General features: G+C 50.9%; 1 protein-coding gene across 1 annotated transcript; it reads left to right on the forward strand.

Annotated features, from left to right (window-relative positions):
• The first annotated feature begins 861 nt into the window (after positions 1 to 861).
• On the forward strand, positions 862 to 21,886 carry LOC128067012 (liprin-alpha-1-like). Its single transcript, XM_052660138.1, has 15 exons — positions 862 to 978; positions 2,065 to 2,166; positions 2,637 to 2,807; positions 3,367 to 3,382; positions 3,705 to 3,753; positions 4,465 to 4,567; positions 4,789 to 4,992; positions 6,897 to 7,043; positions 8,438 to 8,554; positions 9,762 to 9,875; positions 13,612 to 13,835; positions 15,615 to 15,846; positions 17,903 to 17,932; positions 20,559 to 20,701; positions 21,550 to 21,886. The coding sequence occupies exons 1-15, from the start codon at positions 862 to 864 to the stop codon at positions 21,884 to 21,886; spliced, it is 2,106 nt and encodes a 701-aa protein (XP_052516098.1).
• Positions 21,887 to 25,689: the final 3,803 nt, after the last annotated feature.

Consider the following 25,689-nt stretch of genomic DNA (forward strand, 5'->3'; position numbering starts at 1 on the left):
CTGGCAGCCCAGGGTCAAAGTGAAGAGGGCGAGTTCGCAGCAGATTGACCGAAGCCCTGTACCCACTGTGAATTCATTTTAAGTGCCTGGAGTGAGGTTGGTCAAGCCCTTGCTGAGCTCGAGTGAGGGAGTCAGTCAGGGAGGACGGAGCTCAGGGTGAGCGAGGGGCAGCTAGTGCAGTGAGTCCTTGTCACCCGGGTGGGTTCCGGGGACAGCCTTGAGTTCAGTGGTGCCCTTTCAGTAGCCTCCCTGGAGGCTTGTTTGGGGGCTAGAGGAAGCAGAAGCCCACTTAGAAGACGTGCTCATTCCTAGTGGTGGTGGTTTCTGAAGCAGTTGCTACTATTTGGTTCGACTGTGAACCAGTATCCTTGCAGGGTCATGTTTGGTGGTGGGCCTGAGCTGTGGGCACAGCCTTCCTTCTCCTGCACCCCACACTCATCTGTCATCTTTTGGGCAGCCCCTCCCCCCTCTCTGCACCCTTGATGGTGGGCCTGAGCCCAGCCCCCCTGTTACCATGGAGCCCCTTATGACCCAGTGGGTTCCAGGTGCCAGGCTCCTGGGAGACGTGCTGGAGGCAGAGCCTTCGTGCCATTTCTTCTAGAGACAGCAGCGCTGATGGTCGTAGTGTGAGAGCGGTGGTCCTAGTGTGAGAGCAGTGTGTCTGAGAGTGGTGTGTGAGAGTGTCGTGTGTGAGAGTAGTGTGTGAGAGTGGTGTGTGAGAGCGGTGTGTGTGAGAGCGGTGGTCGTAGTGTGAATAGTGGTGGTCGTAGTGTGAGATCGGTGGTGATAGCTCGGGTGCTGAGGTATCTAGCCGTGAAACAGCAGTTGCCCCTGAGTGGGGGGCTGCCCCCATCCGCGAGGATGGGTCGCAGGAGGGCCCGCCTGTGGGCGCTTTTCCAGTGCTGCATCCCCAAGGCAAAGGCCAAGACAAGGAAGAACTTGGCCTCGGCCCAAGTCCTGGAAGCAGAGCGGCCTGAGGTGAGAGCAGCCGGGGGCTGGGATTGGCCTTCACGCGGCGAAGCGTTGGAGCTGTGTTTCATTTTGTTAGCATGGCTGTGGGCCCTGCCGGCCAGGGCGTTTTGGCCTTCTGGGCAAGATCGACCCCAGCAGGTTGACCTTGTAAGTGGTTGTGCAGGGGCTGCGTGGAGGATGGGCGGGGGCCCCACAAGAAGGGAAACACTGTCTGGAGGAGTCACTGGGGCACGTGGATTGAGCTATAGAGTCAGTCCTTGAAGCAGAAAGGCTAAGCCCCTTAACGTCTCCCATCTTACAAAGCACAGAACAGTGTGTCCAGTATCTTAATGACGGGTACCTGCTGCTTATGTGTATAACATACACCCTCATAGCTTCACATGTCTACTACATGCCTCTTAACAAGTGTTGGGCAGTGTTCTAGGCGCTGAATACTCAGTATGTAGTAGGGGATATGTAGCCCGGGATTTTTTTATTTGTGTAAAGAAAACTAGAAGAATGAAAGACTCCATGTGGTTCAGTTTGAGCAAGTTTACCACGTGGACAGCACCGCGTGCGTGAAAATTGTGATAAAATACATAAAACATGACTTTAACATTTTCTCCAGTTTATTGAATGACTGGGTGACTTCAATGGAGTCAGGCTAACAGATGGCCTTGGGGTGCCATCAGCCTTTTTCCCAGAGGAACACTCCAAAGCCTGATGGCCTTGTAGATCTTACCTTTCTTCCTCACTCTTCCCAGCGGTTCTAGGTCACTTGTCTGTGTGTCGTTTAAGAATCTCTTTATCCACTTTGTTGTTAGGTTTATGTTTAGGGAAGTTTCTCAGACGTCCCTGGGTCTTGAGAAGACAGGCTTGGATTCCGGGTTCTCCCCTGCCGCATGCCTGCCAGGTCGAGGTGGAGGCTGAAGGCCGGTCTGAGTTGTGGTGGTCTGTGTGGTCCTGGGGTCAGTGGACCCCCTCTTCTCTGGAGGGGCAGGGAGACCCTTTGTGTGGAGCCTGGAGAGACTTGACAGGGTCAGTCTTGAGAGTCTCGCTCTCTTTTTAATTTGTGTTTGCATTTAGTTACTTACTCATTTCACTGTTTTCTAGGAGTTGGCAACATCTACGGAAGAACTCAATATATGCCGGGAACAGCTTCTTGCAAGAGAAGAAGAAATAGCTCTGCTGAAAGCAGAGAGGAATAACATCATGGTCAGTAGGGGAATTCTCACATGTTGACATTTGCCCCGCGGGGTCACCGCTGGGCTCCGTGTTGCTGTCTTTAAACTCTGTCTGGTTTTCAAGTCATTTTTCACATCTTCCCACTGAGCAGACCAGGGTGGATCAGTTTGGAGTTCTCATACTTTGCTTCAAATTTATGATGAGAGCTACTATAATTTTCGTACATTTGAGGGGGGAGTTCTCTTAACCTACAATTTTGTCCATGCTACAGTTTGTGTGGGGTCTTAGTTCCCTGACCAGGGATTAAAACCCATGACCCCTGCAGAAGTGTGGAGTCTTAACTACTGGGCCACTGGGGAAGTCCACTCTAACTTTAGACTGAAGTGGCGGGATTCCGACTTGCCTTAGCATGTTTCCGGCTGTAGCATGAGGCTGAGAGGGGTTGTCGGCCCTGAATTCAAGCATGAGGTTGACAGTGCTCCTTTGGCCCTGCCCTGCAGCTGCTGCTGGAGCACCTGGAGTGCCTGGTTTCCCAGTATATACCGTCCCTCCAGACGACGGCGGGCAAGTGGCAGGCGCAGTCCCCAGAGGGCATGACCAGCGAGCTGGAGGTGCTCCAGGCGCTGAAGTCACTCTTTGAGCACCACAAGGCCCTGGACAAGAAGGTACCAGCCACCCGGCCATCCTGGATTTGTACACTTGCAGCCTTGTTAGGTGGATGATGCACGTATTTATGTAACTAGTTGACTTTTGAGCTTCTTGAATTCTTGTAAATACTTTTCTTCTGTAAGAAGTCAGAGTTTTATATGGTTAAAAAGTGTTGCCTGCATACATGCTCAGTCATGTCCGAGTCTTTGCGACCCTGTGGACTGTAGCCCACCATGCTTCTCTTTTCCTGGGACTTCCCAGGCAAGAATACTGGAGTGGGTGGCCATCTTCTACTCCAGGGGATCTTCCCGACCCAAGGATTGAACCTGCCCTCTTGCATTGGCAGGTGGATTCTTTACCATTGGTCCACCTGGGAAGCCGCCAGTTAAAAAGTATTAGTTGGTATAAATGTCTCAAGATTTATTATATTCTGTATATCAATTTGCAATTAAAAACTAAGTAATAGAATTATTTTAGGAAACAGTTTTTTTTCCTCTCAAACTTAGAATTTAAAGCTGTTAATAAGCAGATTTTTTGATGTTAAGATCAATGAGATACATTAAATGTATTCTGTTATAGTAGCCGCGTATTAGGGTGAGTATACAATGGCAACCCACTCCAGTACTCCTGCCTGGACAATCCCATGGGTGGAGGAGCCTGGTAGGCTTCCGTCCATGGGGTCGCGAAGAGTCGGACACTGCTGAGCGACTTCACTTTCACTTTTCCCTTTCATGCACTGGAGAAGGAAATGGCAACCCACTCCAGTGTTCTTGCCTGGAGAATCCCAGGGACAGGGAAGCCTGGTGGGCTGCCATCTATGGGGTCGCACAGAGTCAGACACGACTGGAGCGACTTAGCAGCAGCAGCAGCATACACTAAGAAGTGCACTCACGTATATACACACATCAACACACGAGGAGCACTTGAAAGGTGTAGTTTGTTGGAAGAATTAGGTGCCACACATAACAAGGTAAGTTGGATCATTCATCGTGTAATTTCAGTTAGTTCAGTTCAGTTCAGTTCACTTCAGTCACTCAGTCGTGTCCGACTCTTTGCGACCCCATGAATCGCAGCACGCCAGGCCTCCCTGTGCATCACCATCTCCCGGCGTTCACTCAAACTCACGTCCATCGAGTCGGTGATGCCATCCAGCCATCTCATCCTCGGTCGTCCCCTTCTCCTCCTGCCCCCAATCCCTCCCAGCATCAGTCTTTTCCAATGAGTCAACTCTTCGCATGAGGTGGCCAGAGTACTGGAGTTTCAGCTTTCGCATCATTCCTTCCAAAGAAATCCCAGGCCTCATCTCCTTCAGAATGGACTGGTTGGATCTCCTTGCAGTCCAAGGGTTTGTCATTTGTATCCTTTCATTTTAAGAAAGTATGAAGGCTGTAGTGGTGGACATCAGATGTTCTTTATCTTTCTGATTGAGGACCAGCCCACCTGGGTTATTTTAGTGACCAGTAAACTAGACTTGTGGCTCAGAGCTGCAGGATCTCTTAAGCACCCGTTTGTCCAGGAGGAGACAAATTCTGACTCAAATCACCTGGTTCTATTTGAGATGGATAGCATCACCATGTATTTTCTTTTTATGCTGTATTTTCAGTTTTGAGTTGAGTTTTTCCAAATGGAGTTTTGCTGTCTTTCCTTATTTCTTTATTCTGATTCAATGTTTTGGTTTTCGCTGATGATTCTTAAAGAGAAGAATAACCCAAAAAAGATACTAATGGACAGAGTGCTTGATGTAAATCACAAGCAAGAAAACATGCCAAGCGCCAATGGAAAGGCATGTCCTCGGTCTCACTCTCTGTCTGGTTCTCGTCTTACTATCCAGTCTGTGCGGGGCTGTGGAGACCTTTCACCAATGCATCATGTAGGTCTGAGTGGCCGTAAGGGACGTGTGAGCTCCAGAGCGCAGAAGGCAGTTTTGACTTCACCGATATCCCGGAAGTGCTGTGTTCCCTCCCTCCCAAAACAAGGCTGTCTAAGGTTTCCTTTCCCCCTTAGAGAACCCGCGACGAAGACCTGGCTCAGGTGATCGAGCTCCAGGAAATCATCGAGAAGAAGTCACGGGAGCAGAGAGAGATGAAGGACCGCCTGGCAGCCCTCTCTGCCCACGTAACAGAGCTGGAGAAGGACCTGGACATGGCCAGGAAGGACCTCCTCAAGTCTAAGGAAGTACACGTGAAATTACAGCAGGACGTCCGTGAAGTGAGTGACAGTGGACGTGTCTGTTGTCCTGAGGCGAAATGTGGGTCCCTTGTTCTCCCCGTGATCTCAGCCTTGGCATGGCTGCGTGAGCAAGAGCAGAGCACTGGCGAGACCGCCACTGGCTGCCTTCCCGCCTCTGCATCGAGGTCTCTGGGCTAGAAGAGGCCTGGTCCAGGCGGCCCGTTGGCAGTGGACCAACATGGCTGTGCTGCACCCTGGGTGTGGACTCCTCATTTCCACAAGTTCTAGGGGGCCTAGTGTGTTCCTTTTTAAAAAATTCATTCATCCACTCATTCATTTATTGGAGTATAGTTGCTTTACACTGCTGTGTCAATTTCTGCTGTACAGCAATGTGAACCAATCATATGTATATATACACACACACACACACACAAATCTCCCTGGTTTTTAGGTTTCCTACCCATTAACTTCACCACAGAGCACTGATAGAGTGCCCTGTGCTGTTCAGTAGGTCCTCACTCGTTGCTGACTTGATGCATAGTATCAGTAGTGTGTATATGTCAACCCCAGTCTCCCCGTTCATCCCCCTACCTCCCTGCTGAATATATTCCCGATGATGCTGAGATTTCCTTCTGATTCACTCAGGTGAGTCTGAACGTCTGTGGAGCCCGCTCTCCCGGAGAGATGGGAACATGCTGTGTGGGCTCTGCTGAGGCAGCTTGCCTGGCCATCTTCTCTAGTTTTCTGAGGTTCCGCTCCTTGAAAGGATGTGTGACAGTGATAACCAGCGGTCAGACAAGTCGAGTGGCGTTTGCTCACCCTCAGATCCTCAGGCCCGTGCTGTGTAACCATGCAGAATCAGGATGTTTCTGGCGGTCGTGTCTGCGGGTGTCGTGATTTATGAGAAGCTCCCTAACGGTCACTGTGAAAACAGAAGAGAGCTGGGGGCTCAGGCCTCCTCCCGTGAGCCTCGCCTCTCCTCTCTGTGCAGACAGACAGTGCCCACCCTGCCCCACCCCTCCCCCATGAGACCGTCTCAGAGTGCACCCCTCCAACATGTGGTACAGCAGGTGTACTGGTTTAGTAGCTCGGTGTGAGTAATTCCGTGTGAGAACTCAAAACAGAAATATTTGCACATGTTTGTATAACGTGTTCACACTACTCTTTGGCAACAGGAGGAGATTAGGTGGCAGAGATTAATACACAGAGAATTCTGGAAAAAGCGTTTTTAAGACCTTGCACTTTTAATGTTAGGACAACCTCGGTTACTTAGTGAGCACGGAGGACCTGAAATGGATTTTGAGCCGGCGGACAGGAGTCGCATCGGCAGCAAGCTCTGCTCCTGGTTTGAGCGTTTCCTACATGTGGTGTAACTGCTTGAGAAGAACTAGGCTTGAGAAGGCTGCTCCCAGTTGTGTAACACTGTGACTTCTGTTTCTACTCATTAATATTCTTATTGAATTTTGAGGAAATTGCATGAGATTTTACCAACTTTCACCTGAGGAAATGAGCCTCAGAGCTCCCTGTAGGATCTGTTGACGGTCCCTCCCTGTTCTGGGTCAAGCCCGCCTGTATAGTGTGGAGACAGAGATCCTCATTTCATGCCAGATACCTTCCCTCCTGGAATTCTTGCAATGACAGAGTAGTTTAGTGTACTTTTTGTTTGCTGGTTGGGTTTATGATGTAGACAAGAAGCTTGGTAAATCGAGTGGCCAGACAGACATTAAGACAGATGGGTGCCATCGTGGCAAATGTGACATTTGAGGTAGGCGCGTTTTTGCTCACATCTCAGAAAACTGCCATGTCTAGGACTTTAATTTTGAGGACGCTAATTTTATGTTTGATTTGAAACTTAGGATTTAGTCCAGCTTTTTTACTCTTAATTGTATCTGAGTATTCTATGATAATGACTTACCTTTTCTCCTCTGCAATGCCTGGTGTAGGCTATGGCCCAAAAGGAGGACATGGAGAAGAGAATCACTACACTTGAGAAACGCTACCTCGCTGCACAGCGCAAAGCCATCTCTGTGCACAACCTCGATGATAAACTTGAAAATGAAATCGCAAATAAGGATTCTATGCATCGACAGGTAATGGCTTTTCCTGAACTGTGTCTGACTTCTGTAGTAGTGAATACTGAGGAAGGAAGGTAAAGACCTTTTCATGTGACTCCCATGTTGGAAATCAAGTCCCAGTGTAAAGTTCTTATGACCCTAAAATACTGCGTTCAAAAGTGTGGATGTACATCATGATAAATCAGCTGTACTGAAAGGAAATACATTTTTTAAAAATTGAGGGTGACTGCAACTTAGAGGTTTGAATTATTTGGGATTTGGGTTGACCATTTTGTGGAATTTCACTCCTGACTCTTGTTTTACTTGACTTGAATCTGTTGGCTTGTTAGCATTTTTCCTGAAAGAGCAGAGAGCAGCAGGGAACTTCACAGCAGCTGGCTGCCTGTTGGGAAGTGGGGTCACTGCGACAAAAGGCAGGGTTAGAGCTCCAGTCTGATTAAGGTTTGTACTTCCTGTGGTTTGGTGAGCTTTACTTGCTCCTGTTCCTGTATGGTCTCACATAATCAGGACTTAATCAGGAAAACCAAATCTGGCTTCTCCAAAACAAAGTGAGTCAGTCTGGTGTGTGACAAAGTGTATCATTGGCCCCACTACAAAAATAAAATAATAGAAAGCCATTGAAATGTATGATGTGGAATGCTAATTAAGAGCATTCTGATATACAAAATAATGGCTGTAAAAGGCAGATCAGAAACTACTACGTACCATATGCTGTTGTTTTCTGAGGGTTTTAAAGCACATCTTATTGCTTTATGTATCTACATAGAGTAATACACACATAGAAAAAATAAGAAAGCTGCTTAGAAATAAATGCTCACCTCTCAGGAACCCGAGCGTATAGATCATTTCATTTTTTTTCTTTTTCCAAAAAGAATCTGTCTAAATGTTCTACACTGAAAGTTTTCAGAGGAAGAAGATCTGTTAAAAGAATAATCATGCATTTACAAATATTAGTTGACTGGCATTTCCCCAGGCACACTCTGATCAGGTCTGTATTTCAGAGGAGATGAAAGCCATATTTTGGCTTACAAGCCCATGGCCGTCTGGGTTGGTAGGGTTCCCTTCAAATGATGATTCTGGTGATGTTTTAAGAAGGGTCAGTACTGACCCTTAACTTGTCAATAGGAATGAATAAGCTTCTACAGAAACCTGATCTTCTTTAATATATAAGAGCTTTTTTTTTTTTAAAGACTTCTTTGGAGACGTTTAGGAAGAGCAAATACTCTGGCAGGAGGTGTTCTGCCCACTGAGACCAAGCCCAGGAACACTGAGAGAAAAATTACCGTGACGCGGCTTCCGAAACAGAACTAATCCTGTAGACACACACATTTAGGTTTTGTCTCAGCTTACTAACAATGGCGGAGGCTGCACCACTTGGCCCATTTTGATGTTCTGCTCTCCCTTTGTAGAAGGAGGATAAAGACCGACAGCTGCAGCTGTGCCTGGAGCTGGCAGAGCAGAAGCTGCAGCAGATGCTGACAGAAGTGGTGGCTGAGCTGGCTCAGCGGGGAGCTGCACTCTCCAAGGTGCTGCTCTTGGTCCCCGGGGGACGGGCGCGGGGAGGGCCTGTTCCCTTGTTGTCCCACCGTGCCCCTCCCCGAGCTGCTCAGTCCACAAAGGAGCGCAGACACGGGGGTCGTGCTGCCCGTCTGAGATGGGAGCGCTTCCTGAGTGTCGGACAGTCCCCGCTCCCGTGTCATCCCTAGGTTAATTTCCCTCCAGTTTTGTCCTGTGCTCTGTGTGTCCGCAGGATGCTTCAGCTCCGAGTCACTGCTGCTCAGAGTTCAGTCAGCAACTCAAAGCCTAGCAGGATAAAGAACGAGAAAAATCCCATTCTCGTTAAGAGATGGCCAAAATAGGTCTGTCATGAACACAGTTTTAAGTCTTTATTCATACATTGTTGAATAAGTCACAGCGGGGCACGGTGCAGACCCAGGGCCCCACTCCCAGCTTGCAGTCCCCGGGAGCCCACCAGTGAGAGGCCGCGTCCAGGAGCCGTGGCGCTGCTGGGGATATGGTGCCCAGAGCCAGCCAGCCACCCCGTCCTTCTGGTGGGAAAGGTGTTGCCTTGCACTGCTGGTGGGCACTGGCTGGGCATGGAGAGGCGGGTCGGGCCTGTGCTGGCCTGGCTGTCGGAGCATTACCTGGAGCTCACGGAGCGCCTGAGGGGCCGGCTGGTTTCCGGAGGCAGGTGGTGTCCTGTGCTCCCAAACCCTCCCCGAGCAGGGTCACGAACAGCCGCCAGGGGGCGCCCTTCTGCCTGTGATCTTCCCCTCAAGGGCTGGTTTCTTCTCTCCCCTGGCATCTTTGCTGTCTGTCCCCGGTCGGCCTTGTAGTCTGAACTTTTGTCTTCCGGAAGCTCTGCCACTAAGGAGGCGAAACTGTTCGAACTTACCTCCCAGCTTAGGAAGGAAGAACGTGTGCCCTCGTGTGTCCCGTGCTTGCCACTGCCTGCTGCCCGCGCTGGCTCGCCCCAGGCAGTCTGAGGAAGGGGCCTGGGGCCAGGGGGAGCACCTCTCCTCTCACGAGCCGGTCACCAGCACCCTCCGTCACCCACGTGTCACACACGAAGCCGCGCTGGCTGCGTGAGCAGGCGTGCGGGTGTGCCCCCCGCGAACCCGGGGCCAGTGGTCCGCACAGAGCATGGCCCGCTTGCCGTCCCTGCGGTCACAGCCCGCGTGCCGTCAGGACAGGGTCGTTGCGAGCGGAGCTGACGCTGTTCTTGGCCGACAGGCGGGAGAGAGACACAGCAGCATGGAGGAGAGGGGCGTGTGGGCCGGAGGCGCGGCTGGGCGGGGCCGGCGCTGCCTTTCTCCGCCGCTCCTGTCTCTGTCTCTGCCGTCCAGTGTGCGTGTGTGGCCCTGTCTGCTGATCCAGGCACCCAACCTCGGGAGCAGGGCCAGATGTGGTCGCCCCTAGGTGGTGGGCAGGGGCCAGGGGATCCCCACGCTCAAGGAGGACGCTTGTTGCTCTGACCATCCAGGCCGGGGAGCTGCTCAGCATACAGTTGGACCTTACGAGTGGCCCTCAAACCTGAGGGAGCCAGCCCGAGGCCCATGAAACGGAAGGCATGGTGCCCAGGTGTGGAGGTGCTTGCCTCGGACGTGGCGCTGGAGTCCCACATGCCAAACTGCTGGTCCAGACGTGGGGTGTGTGTGTAGGATGGCTGCTCCTAGGCAGGAGGAGAACCGAAGTTGCGCTGCGACAGAAGGCGCACCAGGAAAGGGCGATGGTGGAGGCTCGCATCAGAGAGCCCTGAGAGAGGTTTCCCGGAAGGGTTGGCCACACAGCGGTACTGACCATCCAGGAAATGGAGTGGGGATCCCAGGTCCAGCCTCAGGGGTCAGTACTGTCCCCACCATAGCTGTGTTCTTGGGCCTGGAGTGCAGAGCCTCACATGTGGGCTCCCAGGGGGCTGTGGTTCTGACTCCCATCATGAGACCTCGGTGAGGCTCCCTCTCTGCTTAAGCAGAGGGCTCAATGTCTCCCGATCAGGGGTGCACTTCCTTACTTTCAGAACTGCTGCTCAGAGGCTGTTGAGATTGGGATGCTGTTTATGACTAAGCCAATTCAAAGTAAACTTTTGTTTTGCTTTAAAAATATTTGAATGCTGATGCCTTATGCCTTCATGCTAGTCAATAAGCGTGACAGCATCCACAGGCAGTGTGTAAAGGAACAGACATAGATGTGTGCCCGCAACCCTTCCAGAAAGCATCAGTGAGGCGGAATCACCAGTGGCCCCGATGTTACCAGCCGCTGTGCTAGAACATTCTTCTAGGTCCACGCTCACCCCTTCATTTCTTTCTTAGCAGTTTATTTCTGGGGCTTTGCTGGCAGTCCAGTGGCTGGGAGCCTGCCTTGCAAGGTCAGGGACGCAGGTTCGATCCCTGGTTGGTGAGCTAAGATTCCACGTGCCACGTGGCAATCACATCAAAGGAATCGCACGTGATGCAGCTAAGGCCCGATGCAGCCAAATCAGTAAGTTTAGTTCAGGATCTTTTATATAATGTGATAGAAAAGATTGAAGTAAGTAAAAGCAAGCATTCTCATATTCCAACTCCAGCCATCTCTCTTTTTATTTGCTTTGGAAAATGTCTGAGAACCTCTATCAGAGCAGCTCAGTGGGCAACAGTCTGGTGGAGGTTCGGTGAAACCTGTCCCAGCTGCACCAGTGCCCTAAAGAGGAGGACAAGAACCTTCGCTGAGGTGGGCGCTTGGGCGACGCTTGTCTGAGAGAGACCCATGGTCACTACAAGTTCTGCGGCACATTTTTCCCCCACAAAACCCAAGATGATACCCACACCTCACTAGAGAGCTCTCTTCACCCTGACCTGTGGGCTGGCCCTGAGGTGGAGATAGTTTTGTCTCAGGTTTGAATTTTACATGTGAAACCTGCGCCAGTTTCCTGAGTGACCACTGAACTGCAAAAGCTGAAAGCAAGTATAAAGCAGTTTCACTTACCCCAGGGACCTGGCCTCCTTGGATCTAGAAGATCAGTCGGGGAAGGAGGAGTTTTTCTGTGTACAAGTTAGTGTTAACAGTTGTCATCCGGCTTCGTGCCGACACTTCCCTCTGGGCGCGAGGTCCGCCCCTCATCCCGAGGTGCTTTATGCTTTCAGACAGGAGAGTAGCCATCCCGCAGTCCACGCAACGTCTGTTAAGAATTGACTCTAAAGCACTGTATGTATCTTTTTCAGAATTCTCTCCTATGGGAAGTTGAAAATGCAAAAAAGCGTTTAGAAGAAATGCAAAATGACAAGGTCCTTAAATCTCTAAATCCTTTAGAAATGTGTTAAGAGCTGAACTGAGCTGGGTTCACTGTTACAGTTACTGCAGATGCTTCGCGGAAGTGGAGTTACATTTTCCTTATGGCTAGTCCACTGCTGTAACGTGTATAGCATTTCTGGTTTTGAACATTGAATGTGATTTGCATTATAGGCGGATTTAGAGCGTGTGGCCGTTGTGTGTGGTTCCGAATTCTAAGTAGTCCTTTCTGGGTTCACCCGAAAGCTGAGACAAAGCATGAGCCTGTCACGTGGACAGTGCTGTCCGTCAGAAAGATCATACGAGCCACATACACAATCTAAAATTTCCTAAAAATGAGTGGGCTGCTTCACGTGCTTTTTTCACTGCGAGTCTTGAAATCTGTGTGATTTCCACATCGAGCTTTGCACCGGCCTGCGTCACATCCTCAGTGTGCTGCACAAGGCGAGTGACTGCCGTGGCCGACAGCACAGAGCTGCCAGGTTGAGTCGAGTGACTCGGAAACTTGGCCCGTTTGACTTGTTTTACCCCGTGAGGAAGTGAAGTGGGGTGTAGAGGAATGAATGTGAGCAATGCCCAGGAATGAATGTGAGGTCCATGGAGACAGTCTAAAGCAATGAGAGGAGCGAGGGCAATAGAGTGAGTCCTGTCCCCCACCACCCGAACCCCGACCCCAAGTCCAGCTTCTCTCTATAGACTTCGTTGTCGTCAATGGCTGGCCATGTTTCCTCCAGAAGCTTTTCTACGCCTGAGATGTGACTTCTTATTCATTATGGTTTATAAGGGTCAGTATTGTTCTGAGTGTTTCTATTTGCTGTGGAACACTTAGAGTACAATTTCTCAGAATGAAAATGTTCAAAAATGTGCGATTTTAAGGCGAGAGAATGGAGAGGATGTGCTGATCGGGCTGATGGGGGTGAACCCATAGGCAGCTAGTTCTCCAGAGCGGAGCAGGAATGATGGCAGGTGGTCCTGGAGCCAGGAAAAGGGGTGGCCCAGCCCTGGGGAGGGGTCGTGACAAAGACAGAAAGTGAAGGTACTGGCCATGGGGGACAGGGAGCAGGCAAGCCAGCAGCTCAAGGCTGCCCCTCTGTTGCTTTGAGGTCATGTCTGGGAAAACAAGGCAGGACCTGGGTGAGAGTGGGGCAGGGGGGAGATTTGCGGAGAGCAGGGTGTGAGGTGTGAGAGCGGGAGGGCGGCACGGGGCCCAGCAGGCACTCTTGCATGCGTCTCAGATGACAGAGGCGCCCTTGCGGTGTGCGGGGCCATCCCCAGAACAGCCCGAGGGCCTGTGCCCTGAGAGGAGAGCCACGGGAGGCTGGCCCTCCCGGCCCCTGGCTGCCCCTGCTCACTCCTGTCTGTGCGTGTTCAGACCAGCCTGGAAAACAGAGGGCTGGGAACCCGCGAGGACGGTACTCTTCGGCGGACTAGTACCAGTGATGACCGGTGGGGTGGACCCAGCGGCTGCGGAGCTGAAGGGTTTTTTTTTTTTCTAATTTTCCTTCAGCCTGGCTGATGGAAGCAAGGATATATTTTTGTAATTTTCGGTTTTTGTCTCTGACTCCATCAGCCCACCCTTGTGAATAACCTCACAGGATTGCCTTCCGTCCACGCTGAGACCTGAATGTCACCAGGCCATCTAGGAACTGGATTCTCCTCCTGCCGTTTCTTCAGTACTGCTCGCTTAAGAGATGGCAGTGTCTCATAAGCAGGGCCCATTTGTCCAAAGTCAGGGCTTCCATGTAAAATTGTGTTCAGTTCCTGATAGACTTGAGGTGCCAAGAATGTTGCTGACGAGAAATGGTCCTCTCGTGCCCAGGTGCAGCTCCTGAAAGATCAAGACCAGGAGCGCGGGCAGCCAGCCAGCGTGCTGGCCAACGTGGGCCAGGTGTTCAAGAGTGACGAGGGCGTGTCAGACGGCGAGGGCGATGGGGTCACCCTCTTCAGCTCGCCTGCTCTGCTGTCGCCCAGCGGCCAGGCCGATGCCGAGACTCTGGCCATGAGGATTCAGGAGCAGCTGGACAAGATCAACGAAGAAATCTGGTGGGTGCGCCTGAGCCCAGCTCTCCGTAGACTCAGCTTCTCTGAGGAGCTGTTTTCTGCTTAGAGAAGTCTGAGTGTTCCGTAGTAAGAAAACTGACGTTCAGTTCTGAGATTGCCCTTGATTATAGAGCTCAGTCAGCCAGGGCATTCTGTCCACAGTGTGGTGTCAGCACTCTGTGGGGGGGCGTTGTGGGGTGTCCCCCGCTCAGCTCTGGGCCCCAAGGTGGGTGAGGTGCCAAGGCGGTGTCCCCTGTGGCCCGTGTACCCTCCAGCACTGAGGGTTCGCCCTCGTGTGTCCCTCGGAGCCTTCTACGTTCTGGTGAAAAGCCACCTGGAACAGAAAAGCTGGGGTTCTGGGCTTGGCAAATTCCCACTCAGATCTGCATTTTCCTTTTGAACTTAATACATTGTGAAGATTGGCTTGTTGTAAGACAGTGATCCAAGGACATGTGTTTGAGTTTTTCTCATCTCATCAGTATATTTAAAATGTTTTCTTTAGACCCAGTCTTGGCAGTTAGAACAGTTTACAAAACAGGATAGAACCCAAAGGCCCGCCTCGTGGTGAGCAGGGGGCCCTGGGTCTGGGTGCAGCCGGGTGGCTGGGGCCCCGAGGCCTGCCTGGTGCCACACACGCACAGCTGTGCCTCCTGTCCCGAGTCCACGTTCAGAGTGGCCGCAGGCCGGTGACCCTGCACAGGACGGGGCAGAGCTGCTGCTCAGATTGTTCTCATCCCGTCACCCCTGGCGAGGTGCCCGTTCCTGCCGGTCGAGTGCAGGGGGCTCGGGGAAAAGGCACGGGTGAATGGCACAACCAGCAAACGCAGATGGTGCCGCCTGTACTTTTGACGCTGAGACAGACTGCTTTGTGGGCCGTGTTTGAGCACAGACAAGCTCAGAAAGATTGTCTTTCCTCATCCCCATAGGAAATTGGGAACACTTCTGTATTAATATTTTTATTTTTAGAGCAAGTTGTCAGGTAAAAATGATTTTTCCTTATGCAATAAGTTGACTTGATGTAAATGGTAAATTCTGTCCATCAACTTGTCAACAGTGAAAAACTTTCAAGATGTATAAGTAGAAGTGAAACTGGAGAGTTTACTACCTGTAAGAATCTTGTATTTTAATTGGAAAATCATTTTATTTGCATAATCATGCATTTAATCTGTATATAAAATCATCCATGACATATTAGGGGAGAAGAGCAGTAACTGTGAATTCTAGGTTAAGGCAGCACATTGACCTGAATCCAGAAACTCACACAAAGCTGGTGGAGAACTTCATCAAGTGATGCATTTGCACATACACAAGCTTAAAACAAAATGAAAAGTGCAACTCAGCACTTCAGCTGGTCTGGAGACGTGTTTAGAAACTCCAGCTTGCTCGTGAATCGCTGTTTTGGTTATACGGAGTTCCGGATTCCCAGTGGAAAAGATCTGAGGCACTGACGTGCATCTCTGCCCTGAGAGCAGGGAAGGTGAAGGTGGTCAGCTTCAGGTATCTCCTCACAGGGAGAGTCAGCACCCAGGCCCCATCAGAATGTTAGAGTAAATAAGTCAAATCAAACGTGAATGATGAGGGGCCACTTTGTAAGACTCAATGATAAGTTATTGTAAGTTTGAGACTATTCCAAAGAGGGAAAGCTGAACCTTTTTGCTGAGATGTTAATTGAGCAAGTCTTCCTGGAATTTGCTGATCGTGACACAGAATGCAAGCCCAAATTCGCTGTCCAGACATGTTCCTCAGCTGACAAAGGCAGGTGATGATTTTATTCTGTTTTAGGTTGAAACAAAAAGACAAGGAGAACACGGATCAGCGGGCGGAGGGGATTGAGAGCAGGGTGGGCAGTGAGAGCTTCAGCAACCTTCCGCGCTTTAAATCCTCGGACTCCCTCAACCTGGATCCCGCCTCCTCGCATGCCGGCTCCTTCCCGCCCAGCAGAGGGCGCTCCATGCCCGAAAGGAGGCAGCCCAGCCCTGAGCGAGAAGAAGACAAGCTGGGCTTCATGACTCTGGTATGTGTCTGCCTCCTCCCTGCCGCGTCCCTCCCCGAGCACACTGGTTTTCTTTTGTTTGTTTGTTTTTTCTCTTTTTACCCAGAAGAAAATCAGGTACGTTTGCTACGCTCAGAGGTCTAAGATTTTTAAAACGGCCTAGTCTTGAATCGGGCTTCCCTAGTGCCTCAGACGGTAAAGCGTCTGTGTGCAATGCAGGAGAGCCGGGTTCGATCCCTGGGTTGGGAAGATCCTCTGGAGAAGGAAATGGCAGCCCACTCCAGTATTCTTGCCTGGAAAATCCCATGGACCGCGAAGCCTGGTCGGCCACTGTCCATGGGGCCACAAAGAGTCGGACGCGACTGAGCGAAATCATTCCATAATCACACAGCAACAAATGAGTCTTGATATTTGGACCCCTGGCTTAGGAATCTCAACTGGTCTGCTGGCTGATGCGCCTGGCCACACGCTCAGGCCAGCTCTGCGTGTGAAACCAGGTTCAAAGCCCGGTGCCCCAGGGCTCTAGTGAAGAAGTCTGGCTTCCTCACTCTTCCGAGTCTGAAAACGGGATGACGACCTAGGGCTTTTGGTGACAGAGTGTGCGGCTCTAAAGCACATGTTCCAGCTTTCTTCCATGTTTAGCTTAGGTTTTGCGAGTGCATTGCTGTTTACCCCATGAACTCATGTTTACAACACTCTGCTTTGTAACTGCACTTGTATTTTCACTTTTTTTTGGTTACCACCCGTTTCGTGTTAGCTGCATTGTTAGTCGGCATATAATTAAATTAACTGTGAATCATTTAGCGGCATGTGAAGTGGTAACTAGTCCATTTTGTGGTCTTTGGAGACACTGTTTTTATAATTTGCTTCGTTGGCTTAATTAGTTGATATTTAAAATTCTTTGACGATTTCTCTGTAGTTTCACGATTGATTTCTTTCCGAGTGTTTGTAAAAGAACAGTTCTGTATATTTTGTCCTGCTGTTGGAGTTCTCTGACGGTGTGTCTGCTTTCATCATTGGTTTTGATTTCCTGGCTCATCCTGTTGTCTGCTCAGCGGTTGTCAATCCAGACCCCAGCTTCCCACCACTGCCCCGCCTCGCCCCCGAGGCTGCCGTTGACCCATCCATCTCCCCTTCCCCGTCCTCCCACCTACTCTGGTCATAGCAGTGCTGTGGTCCACAGCAGGCGTCCCCTTAGTCGGGTTTGTGCTTTGTCTTCATGTCTCATCAAATGGTGTTTTTCCCCATAGCAGTAAGTTTGAATTAGCGTATCACTATGCAGTTACAAGCATAATGTAGATGGATCCTAAACCGCATATCATGTGTCATTCATAAATGAGATTATCCTTACCTAAAGAAATGATCTTCTTAAGTGTAGAGTTAATGGACTTTTGACACAATATCCTTTCTGTGTTGGTGCTTGTTTTTAAGACTATAAATCTCATCAGCTTTTGCACAGTGAATGTCTCTATTAGACTCTTTAAAAAAGCATCTTGTATGGTTAATAAAATATAAAGACTGCACCTGCTATTATGCTAGCTTTCTTTCTTACATATTTTCACCGGGAACCTGCTTTAATACATTTATTTTGAGAACTTTTAAATCAAATTCTAGGTAAGCATTTTATGTTCATGTCCAATAGATGGTTCGATTTGTTCAGTGTTCAAATAGGTATTATGGTAACTTCCTCATCAGTTAAATTACTATTTTAAAGTATAACATGTTTTTTATGAAGAGAAACTAACTTATAGAGAAGTTTGGCTGAGCATAGACAACTGTTAGGGGCCTTTATTGTACAGAATGCTGTGCTTTAATAGATCATGATGTTGTAATAGAACTGTATCTTCCTGAGTAATAATTTATAGTGTTTCTCTAGTAAATCTTGAATAGCTTATTTAATTTCTGTGGTCAAAAGAAATGTTCTGTTTCCAGTTACATGTTCTCTAAATGTTCATCTCACTTATATGTTTGCCATCATTTTTGCTATACTGTGTTTGTCTGTACTGATTCTTGAATTTTTAGCTTCAAAGTCGCAAGATATCTGGTTTCTCTTCATTTCTTTGCATGCATCTATCAGCCTAGTGATTTAAGGAAGCATTGTCGAAAGGTAAACTATTTAGTAATTTAGCATGCCTCTGTTTCTCTGTGAAGTATTAGAGAGTCCTTATCATTTTACATGAATGAACACTGTGTGGTTATGTACTGGTGAATAATTGACATTTTCATGGAAGTAATGAAACTCACCCACCACTGGGTGCTGATGGTTCTGTTGGAAATAGGTCATTTGTTGGGACAATTGTAACAGTGTGCCTATCTCCCACTTGTTTGCCTTCTAATCATCTCATGCTTATTTATAATAGAGATAGTATTATTTATTATTTTAAAATTTTTCTTTACTTATTTTTTGGCCATGCTGCACAGCTTATGGGATCTTAATTCCCCAACCAGGGATCAGACCAGTGTCCGGGCAGTGAAAGTGGCAAGTCCTAACATCTGGACCACCGTGGAATTTCCGCTTAGAGTTTTTTTTTAAACAAATGACTGAATCAGAGCCATAGAAGTTAGATTTGGGGGAAGCCAATTTAATGACAGTGGGTAGCAGTGTGCAGGAGACTCTGTGCGCCAGGCACCGTGTCGAGTGCTTTCCGAGTCTGTCATCTAATCCCGCAGATGCCAGGTGAGGTCCAGGCTGCTGTTATCCCCATTCAGCAGACAGGGACACTGAGGCTTAGAGAGGCCGAGCACCGTGCCCAGGCCCCCACACCCAGCAGTGTGGTTCGGACTGGTCTGATCAGAGCCTGGACACTTCCTGTGGTGCCGTCCAGCCCGCTTTGCTCCAGAGGCTCTCGTGTCCATCACGGCATCCCTGATGGAGGGAGCATCAGGAGGGAGCTCGCTGCCTCTCCCGTTTGGTCACTTGGTTGAGCCCCTGTTGTTGGAGTCCAGTGCCCCGAGGGCTGGCCTTCCTTGTCCCTCTCCCACTCCCAGCCCGCCGATGGAGCACTCCTGGGGCCTTCCTGCAGGACTCGGGCAGCCGTGCTCCAGTTCAGGCAGCTCAGTGCCCGGGAGCCCTTCTGCTGGGCACAGCAGAGCAGCGCCATCACCCTGGGGTTGGTGCCCTGGGAGTGCCGCTCGTCCGCTCTGTGGCCTGCTTTGCCCTCCTGGTAAGTGAGGACACGGCACTGCCCATCCTAGTCATGTGGGCACCAGTGGGGCGGCTCCCATCCTGGGGGAGGGCGGCCAGGCTGTGGACCCAGAGCCTTCCTTAGGAGGAGGCCCGGGGGAAGGGGCTGGCCGTGGTCCCTGACTCTAAGGCAGGTGTTTGTCTCCACTGAGTCCATAGTCAACCCAGGTGTGTCACTTCCCTGCTCTGTTCTTTGTTGTTTTCTGATTTTTATAAGTGCTTATTTTAACTTGAATTTGAGATTGATCCCTGTTCAGTTCCATGTGGATAATTTCTAGCCTTTGTAGCCTTCTGTTGCCTGAGGTTTCTTGGTAGAGGTCAGGGGAGGGTGCCCAGTTTATCCAGCTGCTGTTAAATGAGTTCAGCTGTATTTTGCACTAAGTCACTTTGTTGTCACCAAGCTCCTGTGGGGCTGCACGGGACCAGTATTCTTTACAGAATCCCATTAAAAAAGGACTGGTTAGTTGGTTAAAACAACACACTCATTGTTTATAAAAATACTTGCCATGCATGTTTCCTCAAACCTCCCCTGCTTAACCACACACCCAAATGTATAAGTGAGACCTGTCTGGACCCCGAGTGGTTCATCTGTTCCCCACACTGTTGCCACCAGTGTCTTTCCTATCTTCAGACCCAGGACTAGCGGAAGAGCTGGGAGTCCAGGCGAGATCATCTTTTTCCTTTTTTAAATTAGTTTATTTTTTAATGGAAGGATAATTGCTTTACAGAATTTTGTTCTTTTCTGTCAAACCTCAACATGAACCATCCATAGGTACACATGCATCCCTTCCCTTTCGAACCTCCCTCCCATCTCCCTCCCCATCCCACCCCTCTAGGTTGATACAAGATTATTTCTTAGTGAAGACCTAGGAGAGCTTCATGTAAACCCCAGGGAGCAAATGACACTCAAACTGGGTGTAAGCACTTCAGTGTGTAGCCCCCGGTCTGTATGTTACTGAGAAATACAAGCCAGACACATGGTGGTCGCATGGAGGGCTTAGGTACCTTTTCTGTGTTTCACTTGTTGTCCTGGGCTCAGTAACCTGCATCATCACTACAGATGATCTTGGGTGGTGGTACAAGCTGTTTCCTTTCCTCCTTCAAATCGAAAGGTCTGGACGGCTTTGCTGAGAGGTTTCTTACTCTTGCTAGTGGTGCTTCTGAGCAGCATCTGGCGATGAGCACAGTCCTTTCATCAGGGCAGTTCATGCCATGCAGGGTTCTCGGTGCTGGCGTGGCTCTGCTGTCCTGCCTGGCAGGGCCATCTGTTCACTGGATTTCAGGGAGTGCAGAGCCCGGCTGCAGGGAGGCTCCTGTCCATGGTCTCGGCAGTCAGTGGGGTGCTCTCGCTGCTCCACGGCCCCGCTTCTCTTGAACAAACAGTCCTTTAAGATGGCATTAAGCTAGAACAAGGCATTTTTTGTACTTGGCGGATAGCATTGCTAATATATTTTCAAGTAAGTTTCTGGTTATAATGTAAAGCCTGTGTGATTGCCTTTTTCGACACAGTCTATTGTTAGCCAATTTTACACTTACCTCACTCCCTCAGCTGCCAGCCATACAGGAAGAGGTAGAAGATGACACCATCAAATGTGAAACCTCGACCTCCGCCTCGCTGCGGTCCTTTCGGCTGGACCGGATCACGGGCTCACTGCGCACAGCCAGCGATGAGGATATCAGGGACGCCCGCAAGTAAGGGGCCTGCTCGCCTCATCGTCAGTTTCAGGAGCCCTGTGGCTCTTGTCTTGAAAGAGTTGCAAGGATGGTTGTAAAGGAATCCCACTGGATTCGGTGCCTGTGTTTAGTGGTGAACTTCAGGTGCTGGGGTAGAAGAGCTCAGTGACCTCAGTGATTTTAGAGAACATCTGTCTCTACGTGTTGACTCCTGTGGGAGGTCTCTTCCTGCTCTAGCTAGAGGTCTGCCAGGCCTGGGGCGCGTTCCTGATGGTCACGGCTCCGTGCCTCTCGGCTTTGCTCTTGAGGGTCCCTCCCTTTTCCTCAGGGGTCTCCTCTCAGGAGACTGTCTGTCCCCTCCTGTGACTGACACTGTCCTCATTCAGACCCCCACCTGCTGAGCTCCCGTCGTGAGCCAGGCAGCACTCGATGGAGGGCACATGCGGTCACCTGCCCAGCAGCCCTGCACAGTGACCGTCGCTCTCCTGCCACGGCTGAGGACGGTCACCCTGCAGGAGGCGGGGGGAACTGCCCAGAACTGGGGAGCTCGCCTTCTCTGGGAGCGTCGTCACCTGCCGAGCAGAGACCCTGAGGGAGGGTCGGGGTGCCTTCTGCACCAGCTCGTCTGGAGTGAAGACCTCCCTCCTTGGGGGAGGGCTCCAGTCAGAGAATCTCAGCTTCCTGGGGCCATTGGTTGTGGCTTCCTGCATCGCTCGTGTGGAGTGTGGTTGGTGAAGGAGACTCCACTATCTGCTGCGAGGTTGAGGCGTGGGTGTTGCTAGGTGTCCGGTTCTATCCGTAGGTCTTATGGAGGGGTGTGTGTTTGTACAAGGGTGCCAGTTAAAGGTCATTTTCTCTCCCCGAAGCGCGACAGGCTCTCAGGACGGTCTCGGGAGCAACCCCAGCAACAGCAACAGCAGCCAGGACTCGCTGCAGAAAGCCCCAAAGAAGAAGGGCATCAAGTCCTCCATCGGTCGTTGGTTTGGCAAGAAGGGAAAGGGCCGGCCTGGACACACCAGCAAGGAGGCGTTAGGACCAGGTGGGTGCTTCACCGTTCAGAGGGAGGAGGGTCTGCGTGTATGTCCCTTCTGTGTCTCCCCCACTGTCCCCACGAGGCTGCTGTCACTCACGCTGGGTGTCCTCCTGGGAGGAGTGGAGGAGGCGTCTGTCTTCTCTAGGGTCCGAGATGATCAGATCAGTTGATGAGTAGATGGGTGGACGGGTGGATGAACAGATGGCTGGCTGGATGGGTGGATGAATGGAGCATGGAATGAGTAAAGCAGATGCTTACTCCAATGAGAAACGTATTCTACGAAATGGGTTGAGTAGGAGCCGGGCAATGACTGTTTCCTCCAGAACAGTGACAAGTGTTTGGAAACGGCCTAAGTGCTCATCAGAGAGGAGTGAGGTACAATCTGTGGGCACCCCACAAGGAACAGCATCCCCTCCTTCCTGCCACTTTCCCCATCCCCAGGGGCTCATGAGGGGTTCTGCCCATGCCCCCACCCCAGCCCACAGCCACGCAGGTCCTCCTGGGCTCTCCTCATCACACAGTGTTATCATCAGGCCCCCGTCTCGCTCGGCTTCATCTCCTTAAGGACAGGGTATGTTCCTGCCTCTTCAGCCAGATATTTGTTGAGTGTCTTCTTTTTGCTGGGTGTGGGATTTACAGGGTGAGTAAAACAGATGTGGTCTGGAGCACAGTGAAGGGAGAAGAGAGAAAAAGGAGCAGATTGTTCAGTGCTATCCCTCTTGTTAGTGAATACAACACTGAGCTGGATAGTGCATTGATTATATACCAGATGCTGTGTGTGCCCCTTACCAAGCAGGTGCTGCCACCTGCTGATTTACAGGGGAGCAGACGGTGATGGTCACGCGGTGAGGCAGTGGTGAGGGCAGGTTCACATCCACGCAGTGGGACCATGCACTTTGCCGAGCCCCAGCCACCTCTCTGGTGGATGCAGCAGGAATGAGATGGTTCTATGGCATCACAGATTCGATGGACATGAGTTTGAGCACACTCCAGGAGACAGTGAATTACAACAAAGCCAGGAGTGCTGCAGTCCACGGAGCGGCAAAGAGTTGGACACAACTGAGTGACTGAACTAAAAGCTGAGTGTGTGCTCAACTGCTTCAGTCGTGTCTGACTCTTTGTGACCCCAGGGACTGTAGCCCAGTAGCTCCTCTGTCCGTGGGATTCTCCAGGCAAGAATACTGGAGTGGGTTGCCATGCCCTTCTCCAGGGCATCTTCTCAACCCAGGGATCGACCCCACATGTCTCATTATCTCTTGCAGTGGCAGGCAGGATGTTTACCGCTAGCGCCACCTGGAAAGCCCCAGGGAACGCTGACAACTAGGAAATGCAGAAAATCAGGGGGCTGCTCCTAAGTTAAACTGGAAGAGCAGCAAGCACAGGATGAAAAGAGGAAAACACACGAAGAGCGACAACAGTGCCGACAGAGACAAGCCGGGATGTGTTCACCCACGAAGAAAATATCTGTGCCATTTGGAGGAGGAGCCCGCCAGCCCTTGGATGGACAGTCGGAACTGGAATGAAAACCGAGGCCATGGTCAGCAGTGCCCACCCACACGGCCAGGGTGGCGTGGTGTCACTCACCGGCTTCCTGTGTCCCCAGAGCTGCTGGGGTGACATCTGAGTGCTGAGGCCAGGCAACGTCCCCAAGTGAGCTAAGGCATCCCTGCTCTCCTTCCAGTGCTGCTGTGGGCGGCCACCCTCATCGCCTGCTCTGCCACCTGCTGGGGCCCGGCTGTGCCCCTGGGATCCTTTCAGCCCTTGAGCTTGGATGTTCCCAGCCCTCTGCCACGCCGGACTGGGACGCAACTCAGGACTTGGGCTTGAGATATCAAGGAGACCGTGAATCTGGAAGGACACAGCCCTGGGGCCCTGGAGTGAGCATGTGAGAAGAGCAGGAGAGCAAAGCCCCCTCGGGGAGGCAGCAGAGCTGGGGAACGTGCCCACACCCACCGCTGCCTCCGGCAGAAGTGCCTCTTCTTTGCCTCTCCTTGGCCTGAAACAGACCCCAGCTGCTGCTGCTCCGCAGGTGATTCCTAAAGATGCACATCCTGCAAGAGCTATTGTCCCGCTGCTCTGGGGCTGCCTAAGTGTGCTCAGGAGCGTCAGACAAGTGGGGCTGCCACGCCTGATGCTGGGGGAGGGCCTGATGCTGGACTAGGGTCTGATGCTGGGGGAAGGTCTGATGCTGGACTAAGGCCTGATGATGAAGGAGGGCCTGACGCTGGGGTAGGGCCTGATGCTGGGGGAGGGTCTGATGCTGGATGAGGGCCTGATGCTGGGGGACGGCCTGATGCTGTGGGAGGGCCTTATGCTGGTGGAGGGCTTGATGCTGGGGGAAGGCTTGATGCTGGGGGAGGGCTTGTTGCTGGGGGAGGGCTTGATGCTGGGGGAGGGCCTGTTGCTGAGGGAGGGCCTGATGCTGGAGGAGGGCCTTATGCTGGGGGAGGCCCTGCTGCTGGGGGTGGAACATCTGATGCTGGGGGAGGTCCTGATGCTGGACTAAGGCCTGATGCTGGAGGAGGGCCTTATGCTGGGGGAGGGCCCTGATGCTGGGGCGGGAACATCTGATGCTGGACTAGGGTCTGAGCTGGGGGAGGTGCTGATGCTCGACTAAGGCCTGATGCTGGGGGTTAAACGTCTGATGCTGGTGGGAAGGTCTGATGGTGGTGGGCAGCCTGCTCCCAGATGTACACAGAGTTGTGATTATAAATCTCTATGAGAAATCTTTTTTCCATACTTTCCTGACCACCTTGCTATGTTCTTTTTTTCTGAAGCATAACTGCTGTGCAGTATCGGTTTGATTTCTGCCGTACAGCAACATGCATTCGCCATAGGTGTGCGTGTGTCCCCTCCCTCTTGAATCTCCCTCCCACCTCCCCCTGCTACATTCTTGTTTCTGTGGATATATGAATAACAAAGACTGTTGACCAAAATAACATGAAAAGCTCCCACACACAAGCGTGCACACGTACACTCCCTAGTGCATCATTCGCGTCCACGTCAGGGTTGCCCTCGGCCACCCCACCCTGGGATCCACGGTGAGCCTCGACACCTGCACTTTGTTCCCACCCTCGGCCCGCTGCCCACGCCTCAGCAGCAGAGGGGCCCCGTCCCCGCAGGTGCTGAAGTGATGGAGTCCCTTGCCTCCAGATCCAAGGACATGAATTCCAGGTTGGTTGTCCTTTGGGGACACCTATACTTCCGCCTTCTAGCCTTTCCATTGTATCCATCCGTTTCTCTTAACAGAATGTCCGTGTGATGACACGGGCTCCCATTACCAGCTGTGGTCTGTTCTCATTGAGAATACAGCTTACCCTCGGCACTCTTTATTGGCAGTGGGAAATTTTGCTTCAGTACTTTATTGAAAGAAAGCAATAAATAATACTGTGATAAAAAATAGTTCAAAAGTAGACTGTACATACTTTGTCACATATTCAGGAAGTGCACAAAAGATAGAAAATTAGAATGTTAACAATGAATTGTACAAGGAAAGGCAGAACACACATGTAAAGAGACATGCCGTCTGTGTCTGCTGAGATATCAGCTGCATAATAAGGCACCATGACCTGAATGCATCTCTTGCTGGCTGCTTTAATGTGCTGCTGAAGAAGTAAAAGTTACATTTGCTACTTATACTATCCAAAATGGTTATGTCATCAAAATCTAGAAATGTATGCCTAGGTCCATTCTTTAAACATGTTTACAAACAGATGTAAAAAGATGATTTCCATCAGAAAAATAAGGTCTTTGTCAGAGCTGCACTATGCTGTCTGTCTGTCAGGGATGTGGCGTCCTCACTGTCCAGCTCGATGGCTCCACAGCGGGTGCAGGGCATCGCGATTGGTCCTCGAAGAGTCTCACCGGAGAGGAGGGATTTGGGTCCACAGAGACTGGGTTACAGGAGAGATTTTCATAGTCGTCTCCTAGTTATCCTTTCAGCCCAAATTTCATTAGAAGCTCACAGTTAACA

Source organism: Budorcas taxicolor, chromosome 21, assembly GCF_023091745.1.
Source record: "Budorcas taxicolor isolate Tak-1 chromosome 21, Takin1.1, whole genome shotgun sequence".
Lineage (NCBI taxonomy): Eukaryota > Metazoa > Chordata > Mammalia > Artiodactyla > Bovidae > Budorcas > Budorcas taxicolor.